The sequence below is a fragment of the Opisthocomus hoazin genome, chromosome 7, assembly GCF_030867145.1.
Source record: "Opisthocomus hoazin isolate bOpiHoa1 chromosome 7, bOpiHoa1.hap1, whole genome shotgun sequence".
NCBI lineage: Eukaryota > Metazoa > Chordata > Aves > Opisthocomiformes > Opisthocomidae > Opisthocomus > Opisthocomus hoazin.
Genome location: NC_134420.1, coordinates 30,132,213 through 30,146,607, shown reverse-complemented (window position 1 = coordinate 30,146,607; position 14,395 = coordinate 30,132,213). Strand labels below are relative to the sequence as shown.

Below are 14,395 nucleotides of genomic sequence, written 5' to 3'. Positions count from 1 at the left end.
AACGCAGTGTCCCCATGGCCGCCCCTGGCAGTGCCCCGGTACCGGCGGGGCCTGCCCGAGGGGGGCTGCGGCCGAGGCCGGGCTGGCTGCAACGCGGGCGGGGAGCCGCGGGGCTCGCCTCGCCGGCGACTGCCGCTCCCCGGGGAGGGCGGTGGCGGTGGGGATGTTGGCTCCGTGTCCGTCCCCGTCCGGCGGTGAACAATGGGAGGCGGAGGAGGAGGAAGAGGCGGCGGCGGGGGGAGGCTCCGCTCCTGCCGCCGAGCCCCTTGCCGAGGGGCAAGGCTCCGCTTCCCGAGCCGCCGCCGCCGGGTGCCCCACCGCCGCTCCCGCGCCGCCCGGGCGCCGGCAGGGGGCGCTGCCCGCGCGGCCTCCGGTACCGCCGGTTGGCGGCCGCACTTCCTGCCCGCGGGGCGGGGCCCGGCCCGGCCGCACCGCCCCCACCGCCCCCACCGCCCCCCGTCCCCTCCCCTGGCGCGGGGCGGCGGCAGCGGCGGCGTCGAGCCCCGAGCCCGGCCATGGAGGCGGCGCGGCCCTCGCCGCCCGGCGGCTCGCCCTCCGCCGCCTCCTCCTCCTCCTCCTCCTTCGCCGCCGCCGCCGCCGCCTCCGGGGCGTCGGGCGGCGCCGAGCCCCAGCGGGGGCCGCAGCCGCCGCCGCCACCGCTGGGCCGCCGGCACAGCAACAAGCGCTTCTCTGGCCTCAAGCTCTTCGGGCGCAGGTGAGCACCGGGCGGGCACCGGGCAGCGCCGGCCCCGCCGCCCCGGCACCTGGCCGCGGGGGGGGGGGGCGGGGTGCGGGATGTGGTGCGGGGATGAGTCTGCGTTCTCCTCCTCCTGAGCTCTGGACACGAGGGACGGGAAGCGGGGGAGCATCGCCCTGGCTGCTCCAGGCCGGAGCCACGTCTCGGGGGGACCCGCTCGGGACCGCCGGTCTCCATCCCCACGCACCCGTCCTGCGAGACCGGGAGCCCTGTGCCGGCCCTGTGCTGCCTGCTGGGACCCCGGCATCCCGCGGCTGGGACCCCCGGCTTCCCGCGGCTGGGACCCCCGGCATGCCGCCGCTGGGACCCCCGGCTTCACTCGCTGCCTGCCTGGAGTCCTCGTGCCTCTGGCAGCCTTGCTGATGGCCTCATGAGGGTTTGGGGGGTTCTCGGCCCGCACCAGCAGCTCCTGCCCGTCTGGAGGTGTGTGAAAACGTTGAATGACTGAGGTCTGAAGGGACCTGTGGAGGTCACCTGGTCCACCCTCCAAGCAGGGCTGAATTCAGTCAGGCTGCCGGTGCTGGATTTTGAGTGTCACCGGGGTGGAGACTGCACGGCCTCCCTGGGCACCTGCTGCTGCGCTTCAGCTCTGGGGGGTTTTCTATCGTGAACTCTCTACTCAGAGCTTTCCTGCTTGCAGCCTGTGCCCATTGTCTCTCAGGTGGTCGCTTTGCGCCTCTGGGCAGCGTCCGGCTCGGTCTGCTCTGTACCTTCCCGTCAGGTAGCTGAAGCCTTCACCTTCGCTTCCGCAGGCGAAACCATCCCCGTTGCCTCGGCCTCTCCTTTTATCTGATAGCTCCTGCCCCCAGCCACCTTGGTGGCTCTCTGCTGAACTTGCCACAGCCCTTCAGCACTTCTGGTGTGCGGGGGGGCCTGGAGCAGGATGCAGTGCTCCTGGGTGGTGTCACAGGTCCCGCTGGGTGCAGGGAAAAGGGCCCAGTTCAACTTCCACAGCCAGGCTGGAGCTGGGAGTGGAGGGCTTGCAAGGTCACCCCACCACAGAGCGGTGCACTCCTCTGCTCTGGTTTCGGAGCTGGTGGCAGTGGCTGCCTGGAGCTCCTGGCAGTCTCTGGCCTGTCCCCAGTACTGCATGGTGGCTCTCTCTGGCTCCCAGGGGTTCGGGCTGCTGTTCCTGCAAAGTATATCGGAGCCTACACCGAGGGGTAGGTGTCCACGTGTGAACAACCTTCTGCAGCGTGGACACGTCGGGGAGAGGCAAAGTGGGATGGGCAGGAGGTGCCAAGCTGGAGCGGGCCAGCACACCCACTGGGATAGCTGGAATTGCCCGTTGGGTGGTTTGACGTGTGGATGTTTCTTTCATTCTTCTTCCACTGATGGTGGACACGGTTTCCTCCAGCTTGGGGTGATGCATGCAACACCCGGCGCTGCAGGGGAGCGAGGAGAGATTCCCCTGGGCTTCCAAGAAGGAAGGGGCTCCCACACGTGTCTGTGGGAGGGGGACTCAGCGGGAGGCTGTGCGGGATCACTGGCTGCACGCTGCCGAATTCGTGCCCACCTGAGCATTGGCGCCAAGTGTGACGTGAAGTTCCACCTCCTCCGAGGGAGTTGCGGGGGAAGGCTTTGCTGCACTTTCTTTTGACGAGAAGCACAGTCAGCCCCTACCCTGCAAATGCTTTCCAGCAGTCATTGGTGAGGAATCATAGAATCATTATTAAGGTTGGAAAAGACCTCTCAGATCATCGAGTCCAGCCGTCAGGAAGTTTGCACCTCCTTCGGTTCTGTGCTCCAGCCAGAGCATGTGTGGCTGGGAAACAGGTCTAGAGGAAATCTCAGCAATGGGCAGGGGCTTGCCTGCTAGCAACCATGAGTCTCTGGAGAGCCCCAGCTTCAAAGAGAGAGGTGGGCACGTGCTGCTGGGCTCTGCCCGCAGCCGCACCGGGAGGCACAGCCACAGCCAGGCGAGGGACAAGTCCACAAAAAGGCAAGAGAGCCTGCCTGGTCCCCAGGGCAGGTGAGCCCCGGGGGGATTCGAAGCAAAAGAGGGGCAAGCCCCCGAGCTCTGCTCTCCTGTGGTACGTTAGTCCCCTGTGTTTTCCAAGCGGGCTTATTTCTGTACCTTGTAATTGCCTTACAGGAGGGTGGAGTAATTGGCTCCAGAGCTGATGGAGACAAGTGCACAATACATGCATCCGGGCCACGGATGGGTAATTCTTTTAATTGGGCTGATAAAGAGATTGGGGCTGATCAGATAATAGGTGGTTAGGATTAAATTTCCTTCCTAGGTGCCCCGTTTCTTGTGCTGTGTGTGAACAGCACGGTTTACCCTTTCCAGGGGAACGTGGGGAGTGAGTGCAGGTGCTGGGAACAAAGCCCCTTTCTCAGTCTCCCCCGTGTGGAGAAGTGGCATGCTGGAATGGGGCTGCCCTGTGGCCTTTAGTGTCTTTAACACATCTCCCTTGAGAGGAGGTGCATGTGATGGCCGGGTCTGCTGTGGGAGCAGAGCTGCCATCAGGGCAGGCGGTCGGCGGTCGCCATGCAGAGGGCGTGGGACCACGTTTTTGGCTGTGGTCCTTTGGCAGGCCCAGCGCTGGAGCCTGCGCGGAGCCCGGGGGCGCCTACCATTGCCCCGGGGAAGGTCTGTGGGTGGTGTGGCGTGTGGGTAAACGGCACTTGAGAAACTGAGCCGAGCACCCGCCTACATCTTTCTGGGATGTCGCTTGTCTTGCAGCTGGGGGAGAAGCGCCCATGGGGCGGTCACCCAGCCTTCCCCATCCCCGCTGTGCAGGGGGCTACCCCCATGTCCCCTCAAACCTGCTGGCCCTTGGCCGGGGCACAGGGCTTCGGGTTAGCTTTCCCCTGGCAGGGGTGTGGTGGGGTGAGCCCCAGTCACCCTGGCAGATGGTGGTGAGGAGCCTGACATTTGCGATCTGCATGCTGGCAGGCGGAGAGCAGCGCTCACCTCGGGACAGGCTTTTTCGCAGCGCACCTTGGTGCCAGCTAGCTGTTGAGCAATCCTCCTCCTCCTCCTTCATGCGAGCAGCTTTTGCACGCCTCTGGCTCTGAAACCTGCTCCCCATCCAGCTCAAGGGTGATGGGTGGCATTAGCTGGGCCCGGGCCAGCGACAGCCGTGGGAGTCCCCAGCTGTCCCCAGCAGCCATGCCGGGGCTGGTTTGCTGGGTGGGATGTGCCGGGAGACCTGTTCCCACTGCCGTGTTTGCTCTGTTCCAGGCCTGACCTCCGGTGGGGCAGCTCGCCGACTTTTGATCTTGCCAGGGGTGGGATAAAAACAGTGCTGGGCACGCTGAGCAGCTGTGCCTGTTGGCAGCCAGCGCAGCTTACCGGTGGGGTGGGTGGGATGAGGCAGGGGAGGGTCGGAGTGGGGGGACCTGGCTGCTCCCAGGGGCTGGGGTCTTCCCTAGCTTGGTCCCTGCCTGCCGCCTGCCTCATCTCACCAGCCCCGGGCACCATGCTGGAGAAGCGAGCCGGACCTCTAACCTCCGTAGGAGCTGGAGCATCCTTTCCAGGAAACCCTGTTATCTCCTCAAGGGGCTGAGAGGGGGGAGGACAAGGGACCTCTTCCCTCCTTTGAACAAAAATGATGGGAAGAGAGAAGGGCGGCAGAGGGGTATAGGGCCCTGGGAGGAGGCACGGATGGGTCTTTGCAAGGAGATGGTGTTGAGAGGGGAGAGGCAGAGCCATGGATCTTGCGAGGGGGGAGAGTTCAGGGGCTGTTCGGTTGCGTGGGTCCTCATGTGGACTTAGAGCAGATGCTGGTAGGGTGAGGCCAGCCCTCTGGGAGGGGGGCATGCTCTCGTGGAAGGCAACCTGAGCTCCAGCAGGCCGTGGGGGACGCAGCATAGGATTGCCTTCTCTCGTCATGGTGTCGTGCCTGGGGAGCAGACAGTCTCCCCAGAGACTTGGCAAAGCCTCTAAATATAACTTCCAGCTCCGCTCTCGGTGGAGCTCTGGTTTCTTTTGCTCGGGTGACTCCGTGAGCTGAAGCTCCTGCGTTAGCTTTCAGCCACGTGTTCGCTTGCTTGCTGGCTCCCGTAAATGGGTGCTGACTTTGAGACGCTGAGCGCAGGAGCAGAGGTAGGGCTGCAGGCTGAGGCTCAGGCTCCGTGACCGTCCTTTTCATCAGAGATGGGGACTGGCAGGAGGCGAGTTGCTTCTCCCAGAGACTTTTAGAGGCAGGGACTCTGGTGGAGGACCTACTCGGGGACACGGACAAGGCGTGGAAATAGAGGAAACCTGTCCTGCTGGTTCCTGAGCTGGCACCAGGCTCCGAGGGAAGAATTGCCTCTGTCTTCGCGATCCTGAGTCCAGGAGCTTTCCCTGGGCCAGCTCTCTGGTATTACAAAAGTAATAGCCCGTCTTTCTGTTGCAATGTGCAGGCCCGGCAGCAGCTGCAGACTCCCTTGGGGAGCTGGGAGGCTTTCTTCTCCTCCGCATCAGGACGCCAGGTGGAGGGTGAAGCCCTGCCAAGGCAAGCGATGACGCTGTGCTAGCCAGGCCAGTGCCCGGGGGATGGAGCTCTCCAGTCCCTGCCCTATGCACACGCGTTAGACCCAGCGCTGTTCTCCTCCTGCCTGTGGTTTAGGAGTTGATGCCCGGGGGTGTTAGCTTTGTAGTTAACGGTGAGCTCTGCCCCTGGAGGAAACTCTTTCTCATCCCACCAGGGAATGACTGAAAGGACCTCTTCCCAGTCCCTGCTGTCGCAGACAGTAGGAGTTAATGGGCCTCCTGCCTCAGCCCTGCCTGCCGGGCAGGTTGTGCTGTCTGGGTTAGGCTGCCAATTCCAGTTTCTACCTGCAGCTCTTGCTCCCGTGCCTGGGAACAGTGTGCCTGAGCTTTGCCCATTTCACGGCTGGCAGCCTTTCCCAGTGGTTCGGGGCCTGGGGAAATGAGCTAAGCATCCTCCATCCCAGAGGAGCCCTGCCCAGCCAGCAGGGACTGGTGGAAGGTGGGAACCTGTCTCTGGGGGCTGGGGGACGCTGCCCAAGATATGGGTCCGTGGCCCTGGCATGGGGAACCCCTCTCTGGCGCAGACGGAGGTCTGGCCAGAGACAGTCCCACCGTTGGCTGCCGCCCCGTCCTCCACGTGCCCTGAGCCGGTGGGAGATGCCTTCAGCGTGCCTCAGGCATGGCTGAGCCGCTGCTGCCGCTCCCTGGCATAACCGCAGGATGCTGGCCTGTGGCGGGCTCTTGCCGCACCGCAGCCTGGTCCCACCCTCACGGCGGGGCTCCCAGCCAGAGAGGCCTGAAAATCCCAGCCGGGAGTGGCAGGGAAGATCTCGGTGTCCACCCCTTCCCTAGCTCCGCTCGCCCTTTCTCCCTTCCCGTGCTCGCCGGCTGCGGCTCGGCTCTCTGCGGGGCAGGAGTCTCGGCCCGAAACGCGATGCAGCTCTGCTGTCCCAGGAAGCCAGGGGAGCTGACGGAGATGCTCGTTGCGGGGGGTTTTCCCCTCGTTTTGTCGCAGCTCGGCTCCCACAGGAAGCGTGGGTGCCAGAACAGCCCATCCCTCACTTACCGTTGGCAGCCCAGGTGCGGAGCCAGAGAGCGGGGAGACTCCATCCTGCCTGCTCCCCCCTGGCTGGGGGGGGGTCCCACCACCTCTCCGGGGCAGGGCTCACCGGTGGGATGAGGATGGAGAGTCATGGGGCAGAAGCACGTAAGACAGCTGGGAGCCTCCTCCCGAGCTCCCGGCCTCTGAGCACGGCCCGTAGCCAGCCGGAGAGGGAGCGGGGGGCCCTGCAGCCGGCCACGTGCCGGCCCCTCCGTGTGAAAGTTTCCTCTCGGTCAGATTATCTGTATCTGGTCCTGCGTTGCCGCCCCGGCCCTGGCCGGGAGCCGCTCGGATCCAGCGCTAAGCCTCTTACTGCCCAAGCCCGAGGTCACCACGCAAGGGGACGCGGCGTGGGGCACTCTGACGGCAGGCGCCCGGCAGCTGCCACTGCTGAAATGCGCCGGGGGGGAGATGTTTTCAGCAGGGATTTTGCACCCGTCGGAGGCTGGCAGATGGCGGGATTAAGAGGCAGAAAGAGCTGCCGGGGTGCACGGTCAGAGGCACCCCGCTCCCCAGCCTGGCTCCCGACTGGGCTGGGGTTGGCCTGGGGCCAGGAGATGCTCCGGCAGAGGCTGCCACCGAGGACCCCCCGCCTGGGCTCGGACGATGGCGTTACCTACCCACAAGTTTCCTTGTCACTTGAATGACGGAGGAAGCAGACGTGGTGGGGGCGGGTGTCAGAGGGGTCCCGAGAAAGGTGCTCTGCACTGGGTCACCAAGGCTTTGCTCACTGGCTGGCGGTGGGTTGGGGCTCCAGGGGCTCGGTGCCCACTCGCAGGGGCTGGAGGGCTGGGAGCAGGCGAACTGCCCTGCCCTGCCCAAACAATGCTCCTCCATGCAAGGCTTGGTGAGCACCTTCATGATTTATTTGAAATTCAAATCCATGCCTGGACCCAGCGCTCGAGGTGAAGGCTGCCAGGAGCCAGGCCGGCGCAGGGGAGGAGGGAGGGAAGCAGGGCTCACTCTGTGTGCCAGCCTGGCCCTGGTCCCTGAGCCGTGCACCCTGGGGAGGTGCAGGGCCTGGCACAGTTAGGCTCTTGCAGCCACCTAGGTCAGGCTGGAGGTGACTCTGGACTGGGTTGGGTTAGTATGCCAGAAGCCGGAGTGTGGTGGTTGATGTTCACTGAGTGGCTCCGAAGGGAGAATTGGTCTTGCTGACCCCATCTCTGTGGTGTGTTGCCTGCATTGACCTCCACGGCTGACGGCAGGGACAGTGGCGTGGGTGCCACTGGGGCCCCCGGGGTCTGCACATGCTGAGGACGTGAGGAGAGCATGCAGGGTGGAGGGATGGCACCAGGGCAGCGAAGCTGTGGAGGGGGAGGACAGTGAGATGTGCTGGGCGGCCAGGCACATTTGTGGGGAGGGCTTGCTGACCACTTTCTTTGTGTCCCTAGACTCCACCTGCCCCACAAAGGTGTCTTCCCTTGTCTCCAGGGCAGCCAGCCCGGCCGATGGGGATCCAGGAGGATAAAGCACCGGCCGGCGGTGTATAAGTACGTGGTATTTTTATTGGCTTGCACAGGCTGTGCAGTCCCAGCAGCTGCCGCAACGTTTCTCCTCCCTCCCACCCACGTCTCGCCCCACGTCACCCTCTTGTGTCTGCACTAACCAAGGCCGCTGAAAGCCAGGCTGCCTGCCTGCTGCCTGTGTCACTAACCTTGTTCTAGAGGGCAGCTCGCTGCTGCACTTCCGTCGGCTAACATGGTAGCCCCCGTTTTGCTAGTGTTTGGGGTGAAGGTCAGTAGAGGTCTTCCTCCTCCATGTCCTAGCCATTGTGGGCATGAGGGCCATAGCACCTAGACCCCGTGCATGCTCAGCGCTTTGAAGACCTCAGATGAGAACGCTGAGAGGGTGGTTTAGCCAAATGGCCGAAGCAGCCTGACGTTGAGTAGGGCTGGGGCTGCCAGACATGGTGGGATACCAGGGCCTGGGAGGCAGTCGCGATTACTGGGACGTGGTTGCTGTGTGGGAGCCAACACCTAGGCTAGCCGTGGTGCTGGGAGCTCATGGGTGCTCCCGAGGAGATGTGGAGGTAGGGACAAGTCCCAGGCCCTGTTCCCAGGCTCCCTACACCGTGGTCTTTGTGGAGCAGCACATCAGCCTGGTCAGGATTTGGCGGTGCTTGTGTGAGTGCCTCGCAGAAGCGCCTCGGTGGAAGATCCCTGCAGAGGACTGCCGATTCCTGCCTTCTGCTGAACGGTTGCTCTGGGTGTCACCACGTCTGCACGGCATCTTGGGCCTCTCCAAGTTTCCCGCTCGGTCTCCAGCTTGCCCGACCTTCTAGACACAAAGTCCTGTGCCCCAGTGCTGCTTGGGCGTCCCGTGGTGGGCGGTGGTGTGGGCGAGAGGCAGCGTGGCTGGCAGGCGCTCTGCGGAGGGGAGGTGGACGGGCTGGCAAGGCCTGGAGCACCGGGGCAGAACACCAGAGGGGATGGTCGCCCTTCGGCACTCCGGCCCTGCCCTGGTGCTTGCTGCCGCCAGGCTTGCGGCACAGCCCCTCGGAAGGGTCGCTGGCCTCGTCGCCTCCCTCCTGCTTTTGCTGTCCTCTCCTCTGTGCAGGAGGGCTTCGCAAGGCATCTGCGTGGGGCTTTTTTCATGCTGCTGTGGCTGAAGTGGCTTGCTGGGTTAGACTTGTCGGCGGGCTGGCCAGTGCTCCGAGGCAAACCTCCCGCGGAGGCGGCTGCTGGGCAGCTCGCCGCCGCGCTGGCTTGCGTGCCCTGGTAGCGCTCAGAGCCACCCAATGGCGCCCGCCCAACCTCTGCACCCAGGGCCGGGATTGCTGCCCCGGCTCTGGTGGTCTCCGGAGCAGCCAGTGTCACCCTGTGGGAGCGGGAGCAGGGAGACTTGGGGGACAGAGTCAGGCAGCCCCGTGCTGCTGCTTGGAGTGGAAGTGTTAGCCCTCACCGGGAAGGGAGAGGGTGGTCTGCTCTCTGCACCGGCAGCGCCGCTTCCCCCAGGACCTCCGCTCCGGCGGATGGCGGGAGGAAAGGGCCTGTCGGTGAGGCTGCAGGAGCTGACAGGTGTGGGGATGTTAGGAGAAGAGAAGGAAAGGGAGCACATCAATGCAGGTATGCTGAAGGCATTTAGAACAAAAAGAGTGGAGGAGAAAAAAAATCAGCTTCTGCTCCTGCCTTCTCGTTTGTAGCAAAGGGACAAGCTGACATTTAGCAAAACCAAGAAGTGATAGGTTTAACGTTGCTAAAAGGAGTTACTTTAATTTTGACGTGAGGTGGGGAAGAAAAAGGCTTGGTAGCTCACTGCCACGAGGTGAAAAAGTGAAACCAAAGATTAGGCTTGCTATCAGTAACAGGGTCACAGTTAAACCAACAAAGGCCTTTTGGGTGTCAAGTCAGCATGTGCTTTCCTTAGTCACAGGGTCACGATGAAGGCTTGGGACGCAGAAAGAGGAGGTGTCTTTCCTGTCTTAGCCTCAGGCTTTGCAGGGGGGCTGGGGAAAGCCGCTGGGGACCGGGTCTCTCAGGGGTGCTGAGCGTTTCCACCCCCTGTGCAGACACCTGCAGGGGCTGCCACTTGTGGTGTGGTTTCAGGTGTATGGGACCAGGGTCTCCTCGCTTGGAAAGCCTTGCTCAGGGCTGTGTGGGGCGGAGGAGCCTCTCGACTCAGAGCACTGGTTTCTGCTTGAACCCAGCAGACTGAAACCTGTGACAGCAGCACGGGGAACTGAAGGTCTCCCTCACCGCCCATTCGCCTGTGTGCATGTTTGCAGGGTGAGGGCTTAGTAAGTCACGGGGGGAAGGAGGAGAGCAGCAGCGGGAAGGTTTGCCTAGCTGGCTTGAGGAGGAGAGGGCTCTTGGGCTTCCTGCTCCTGCTGCCTCCAGGGAAAGGGACTTGGAGAACCAGTGACCTGATCTCTTGCTGGTCTGCTTGACTTGGAAAGCATTTTGGGACCAGCTAGAAACTTCCCTGGGCATCCCTACAGGCTGTTTCCATTTGCAAGTCGTCTGGGTTCTGCTGGCCCAGGAGGGGGGTGAGGAGCAGCAGGCGGTGTCGGCAGGGGTCTCTGCTGTGGGTAGACTTTGGGGGGCAGGGAGAGCAGGGTGGGCATGGGGCTGCTGGAGAGAAGCTTCCCTGGCTGGAGGTGGGGCTGGGGAGGAACCACACATATCCCTTACCAGGCTTCTTTGCTCTAAATGGGAAGCTGGTTATAACATAATTTTAATTTCCTCTTTGATAAAACGTCCTGCCGGTCCCAGTAAGCGGGTCTTAACAGCAATGGACTGGGGACTGTTCCTAAGGGCCGTTCCACAGCCTCTCCTCCTCCTCTGATCGCAGCCGGCACCATGGCTGCCCTGGGGCTGTGCGGACGCTGGGACCTGCTTGGCTGCTAGTGGCAGCTGGCCCTTCCCTGGTGCTGGGAAGTCTGAAGGATGCATACTTTGTGTAGGGAAAGGGCAGAGCCCTCCATCCTTCAGCAGCTGCCAGGTTTGAGAGGAGAGAAAGCTGAGCAGGGGTGAACATCTCCTGCCTGGCCTGGGCATCTCCAGTTCCGCTTCCCCGCTGGTGCCATGAGGAAAGGGCCAAATGCAATTGCTGCAGCAGCTTTGGCAGTGAAGAGCTTTGCTCATGTGTCCTCGCTCGCCCCCGGCTCCCGCCGCTTTGCAAAGGCCACTCGCTGCTGCTGCCGTGAGAGAGATGGCAGTGGTGGAGGGAGCTCAGCCTTCAGGCCCGGCTCCCCTCTGGGTAATGGTTTCCTGTGAACCGCTTTCAGGATACCCGTTGGGGAAGGCAGCTTGCCGCCTGCGTCGCGCTGGCAGCAGCCTCCCCTGACGTTTTGTTATGATCGTTTTGCTGTAGTCTCCCTCCAGGCCCCGAGGATGCTGGGCACGGTCCAAACACACGCGCGCTCCTACACACAGAGGAAAAGAGCTCCCCGTCTAATTTTAGCCATGAGATGTAGGCAAGGGGAAGGGGCAGGCAGGAGGAGGCAGGGTGTGAAAGGACAAGGTCCCAGCTGTGGCCGCCTGCGCTGACTCACTATAGCCACGTGCGTGGCTATCGGCACCCATCGCTGGGTAAATGACCGAAATAACAGTAGCCAGTGACTCACCCCTCGTGGGCATCATGGAGCGAGCCGGCCTTCTGCGTGACCACCCACCCCCACCCCCCCGCAAAGGCCGAAGCGAAGATGGGTTTCGTGGCCCCAAAAGGGAGCTGCATTGCGTTTGGCTGGGAGCAGCTCCCTGGGCACAGCTGGAGGACCTGGGGCGGTGGTGAAGCGTGACGGGGAAGTCCCCAGCCTGGCTGTGAGAGGTCCCGTGGGGAGTTTGCAGTGACAAGGGGAGGTAAAAAGCCCCTGAGACATCTGTGGAGCCTGTCTGGACCGGACACTGGCCATAAGCTGGGAGCAAGTTACCTCCTGTGCACAAGCACAGGCTCTCCATGGCAGGCGGCTCGGCTCTGAGCAGCCATGCAAACCCATTTATCTTTATCAGGCTCCCACGGAGGCGGGAGAGAATCGCCTCCTCGGCGGGTTCCTCCCCTCATCCTCCTCTCCGAGCGAAGCGGTGGCATCCCTCCGTTTTAGTTGGGTGCCGGAGGGGGGACCCCTCTCTTTCTGGGCCGGCCTCGGGGCTGCTCGGAGAGGAAGTGCAGCTGGTTATTTTAACGAGTGCTGTCAGGGTTTGCAGCGCAGGGAGGAGGCGGAGGGAGAAGCCGAGCGCTCGCTCTCCAAACTAGGACTTGGTTGGGGAGGGCTGGCCCAACGCAGCTCCTGCAAGGCCACCGCCGCCGGCTCGGCACCTGCAGGGACCCCGCGCCGCTCCGAACCAGGTCATGGGGGCTTTTCCCCACTCTCTCGCCTTCTCTGTCCTCCTCCTCTTCCTCCTGGTCCCCCTGCTTTCATCTGTGCTGGGTGGGGGATGGGAGGGGGCCGGGGGAACCAGCCCTTAGTGCGTGGGTATGGTCTGAGCAGGGACCGGGTCCCGTCCTACTGGGGAAGGGCAAGGGGGAGCAGACCCCAAAGTCACCCCCGAGACCCTCGACCTGCTGAGCCGTGTTTGCTGCCAGCGGCTGCAGCGAGCCCGTGGGGCTACAAGGGGTCCCCGGGGCAGAGGCTCTGCGAAGCGCAGCTGCTGTGGCACTCGGTGGCACCTGGCTGTCGTTTCCCCTTTGGAAGGAGGGCAGGGGTTTTCCCTGCCAGACCTGCGTGCTCAGCCACCTGGTCTGCTGCCGTTTGTGGCACTGGCTGCAAGCTGCCAGCCCGTGTGGCATGGGGACAGCAGTGGGAAATCTGCGTGTGGCAGAGGACGGCGGCGTGGGGAGCCAGCCTGCGCCTCGCCGGGACCACCGGCCACTTTGCCCTGGGACAGTTTAGGGAAGCAGGACAGACCTGTGGGCTCCTGGCATCTCCCTGCTGGCAGTGAGGCACCCCGCTTCTGCCAGGAGTGGAGGGATGCTGTTCCCAGTCCGAGCTGTGGGCTGGAGGCAGGCGTGCAGCTCCCATCTCTTTGTTACCAGTGCCTGTAGCTGAGCACCTGAGGCTCTCTTGGCTTTGTTGTGGGAGGTGCAAAGGTCTTTGCGTGCCTTTGGGAGGTCCAAAGACTTCCTAGCCCTGGGAATAGCTGCCTGTGCTCTGCATCTGCCACGCTGCAGCTTTGTCTTTATGCTGGGTTCACCGCCTGCTCCCTGGGGCTGATGCCCTGGACAGATGCTACGTGTTGCGCTGCCCAGGTTGTCATCCCCACGCCGGGATGTTGTCCCTGCGCTCTGGGAGAAAACTCCAGGGTTGCTTGGGGAGTTTGGATCAGAGAGCCAGGCTGCGCGACCGGTCTCCCTTTAAATAGCACGTCCCTCCTGTATGGGAGGCAGAGAGCCGTGCGTACCAAAGGAGGGAACCAGCCCTGGGGAGGACGGTGGGAATCTGCTAAAGAAACCATGGGCTGGGCACCCAAAGCGCCCGGGCACCCTGCTGAGCCCCCCACTGCTTTGCTTCGTGCATTTCTCTCTGCAAAGGGAGCGCAGAAAGCAAGAAGAAACTCTTGAAGTCCTTCCCAGCCTGCATTGCCAGTCCTGCTGAGGCGACTGAAATAGAAACTGCATGGCCGGCCTCTCCCCCGACCCCTGCTCTGCCTCGGCCATGACACACTGGTGGTGGTGGCTCGCCCTCTGCGTTTCATCCCGGGTGAATTCGCTGCGGGAGGCCATCAGTCTTGCCATTTGGCTCCCCGAGCAAACGCAGCGACAGATTGTTGAAGTCAGGGCTCTTGGGTTTCTTGATAACCAGGAGGCAGACTATTTACTGTAGTGGCAAATAAACTTCATAATGTTATGATGGTGGAAAGTTGTCAAGGGATATGAACGCCCGGAGGCAGCCCAGGAGCCTCCAAGGAGACGGCTTTGGCTTAAATGAAGACAAAGCACTGTCTTCCATGGATTTTGGGAAGGAAATCACATTGTTGTAATGGGAACATTACTCTGAGCCTTAGGGCTGGCAAACTCTTGACTTTATGAAGCATAAGTGGAGGGTATGAGCTAGTCTGGCAGATGTGCCTTAAAGCACATCTCAGGTTTGCCCTGAGAAGGCAGTGATGGGGAGGTGGCACCAGGGCATCATGCAGAGCTTGGGGCGAGGCAGGAATGGAGCTGCCACCAGAAGGATGTGGGGTTATGACAGGAACTGTAAAAAAGTCTTGGGCCCTTCTGCTCGCTGTCCCTGTTCTTCCCAGCAAGCTGAACTTGAGAGCATTTTCTTGTGAAGGGCCAGGCAGGAAGGTGGGGTGACTGATCCCTTTTGCCTTGCCTTGATCGAGGCTCAGCCAGGTGGTGGGGACCATGCTAAGGTCACTGCGTGGCCCAGGACAGTTCCTTCCACCTGACTTTGCCCCTTGGAGAAGCTTCCCATGACAAGCTGCAAAGCCACAGTGTTTCATTTCTTTGCCTTGGCTACGACCTCAGGCAAGGAGCTGCTGCTCCCTGTCCCTGCATCCATCCCCCTGCCTTGCTTGTCCAAAGAAGGCGGCTTAGAGGCTGCGTCTCTTCAGTGTCTTGTCCCCAGCTCCTGGTGGAGTGTGAACAACCAGAAAGTGTGTGGGGTTGAAGTTAGTGGCCATGTCTCATCCCTGGTGTGTACTGCATGGTGATCTGCCTCAGG

The 14,395-nt window shown here is 62.5% G+C and overlaps 1 protein-coding gene across 1 annotated transcript in view; it reads left to right on the top strand.

Annotated features, from left to right (window-relative positions):
* Positions 1–515: 515 nt before the first annotated feature.
* DGKZ (diacylglycerol kinase zeta) overlaps positions 516–14,395 on the top strand; it is a 44,482-nt gene continuing 30,602 nt past the window's right edge. The window contains exon 1 of the mRNA XM_075425772.1: positions 516–715. Coding sequence (XP_075281887.1) covers positions 516–715 — 200 coding nt within the window. The remainder of the gene's footprint in view (positions 716–14,395) is intronic.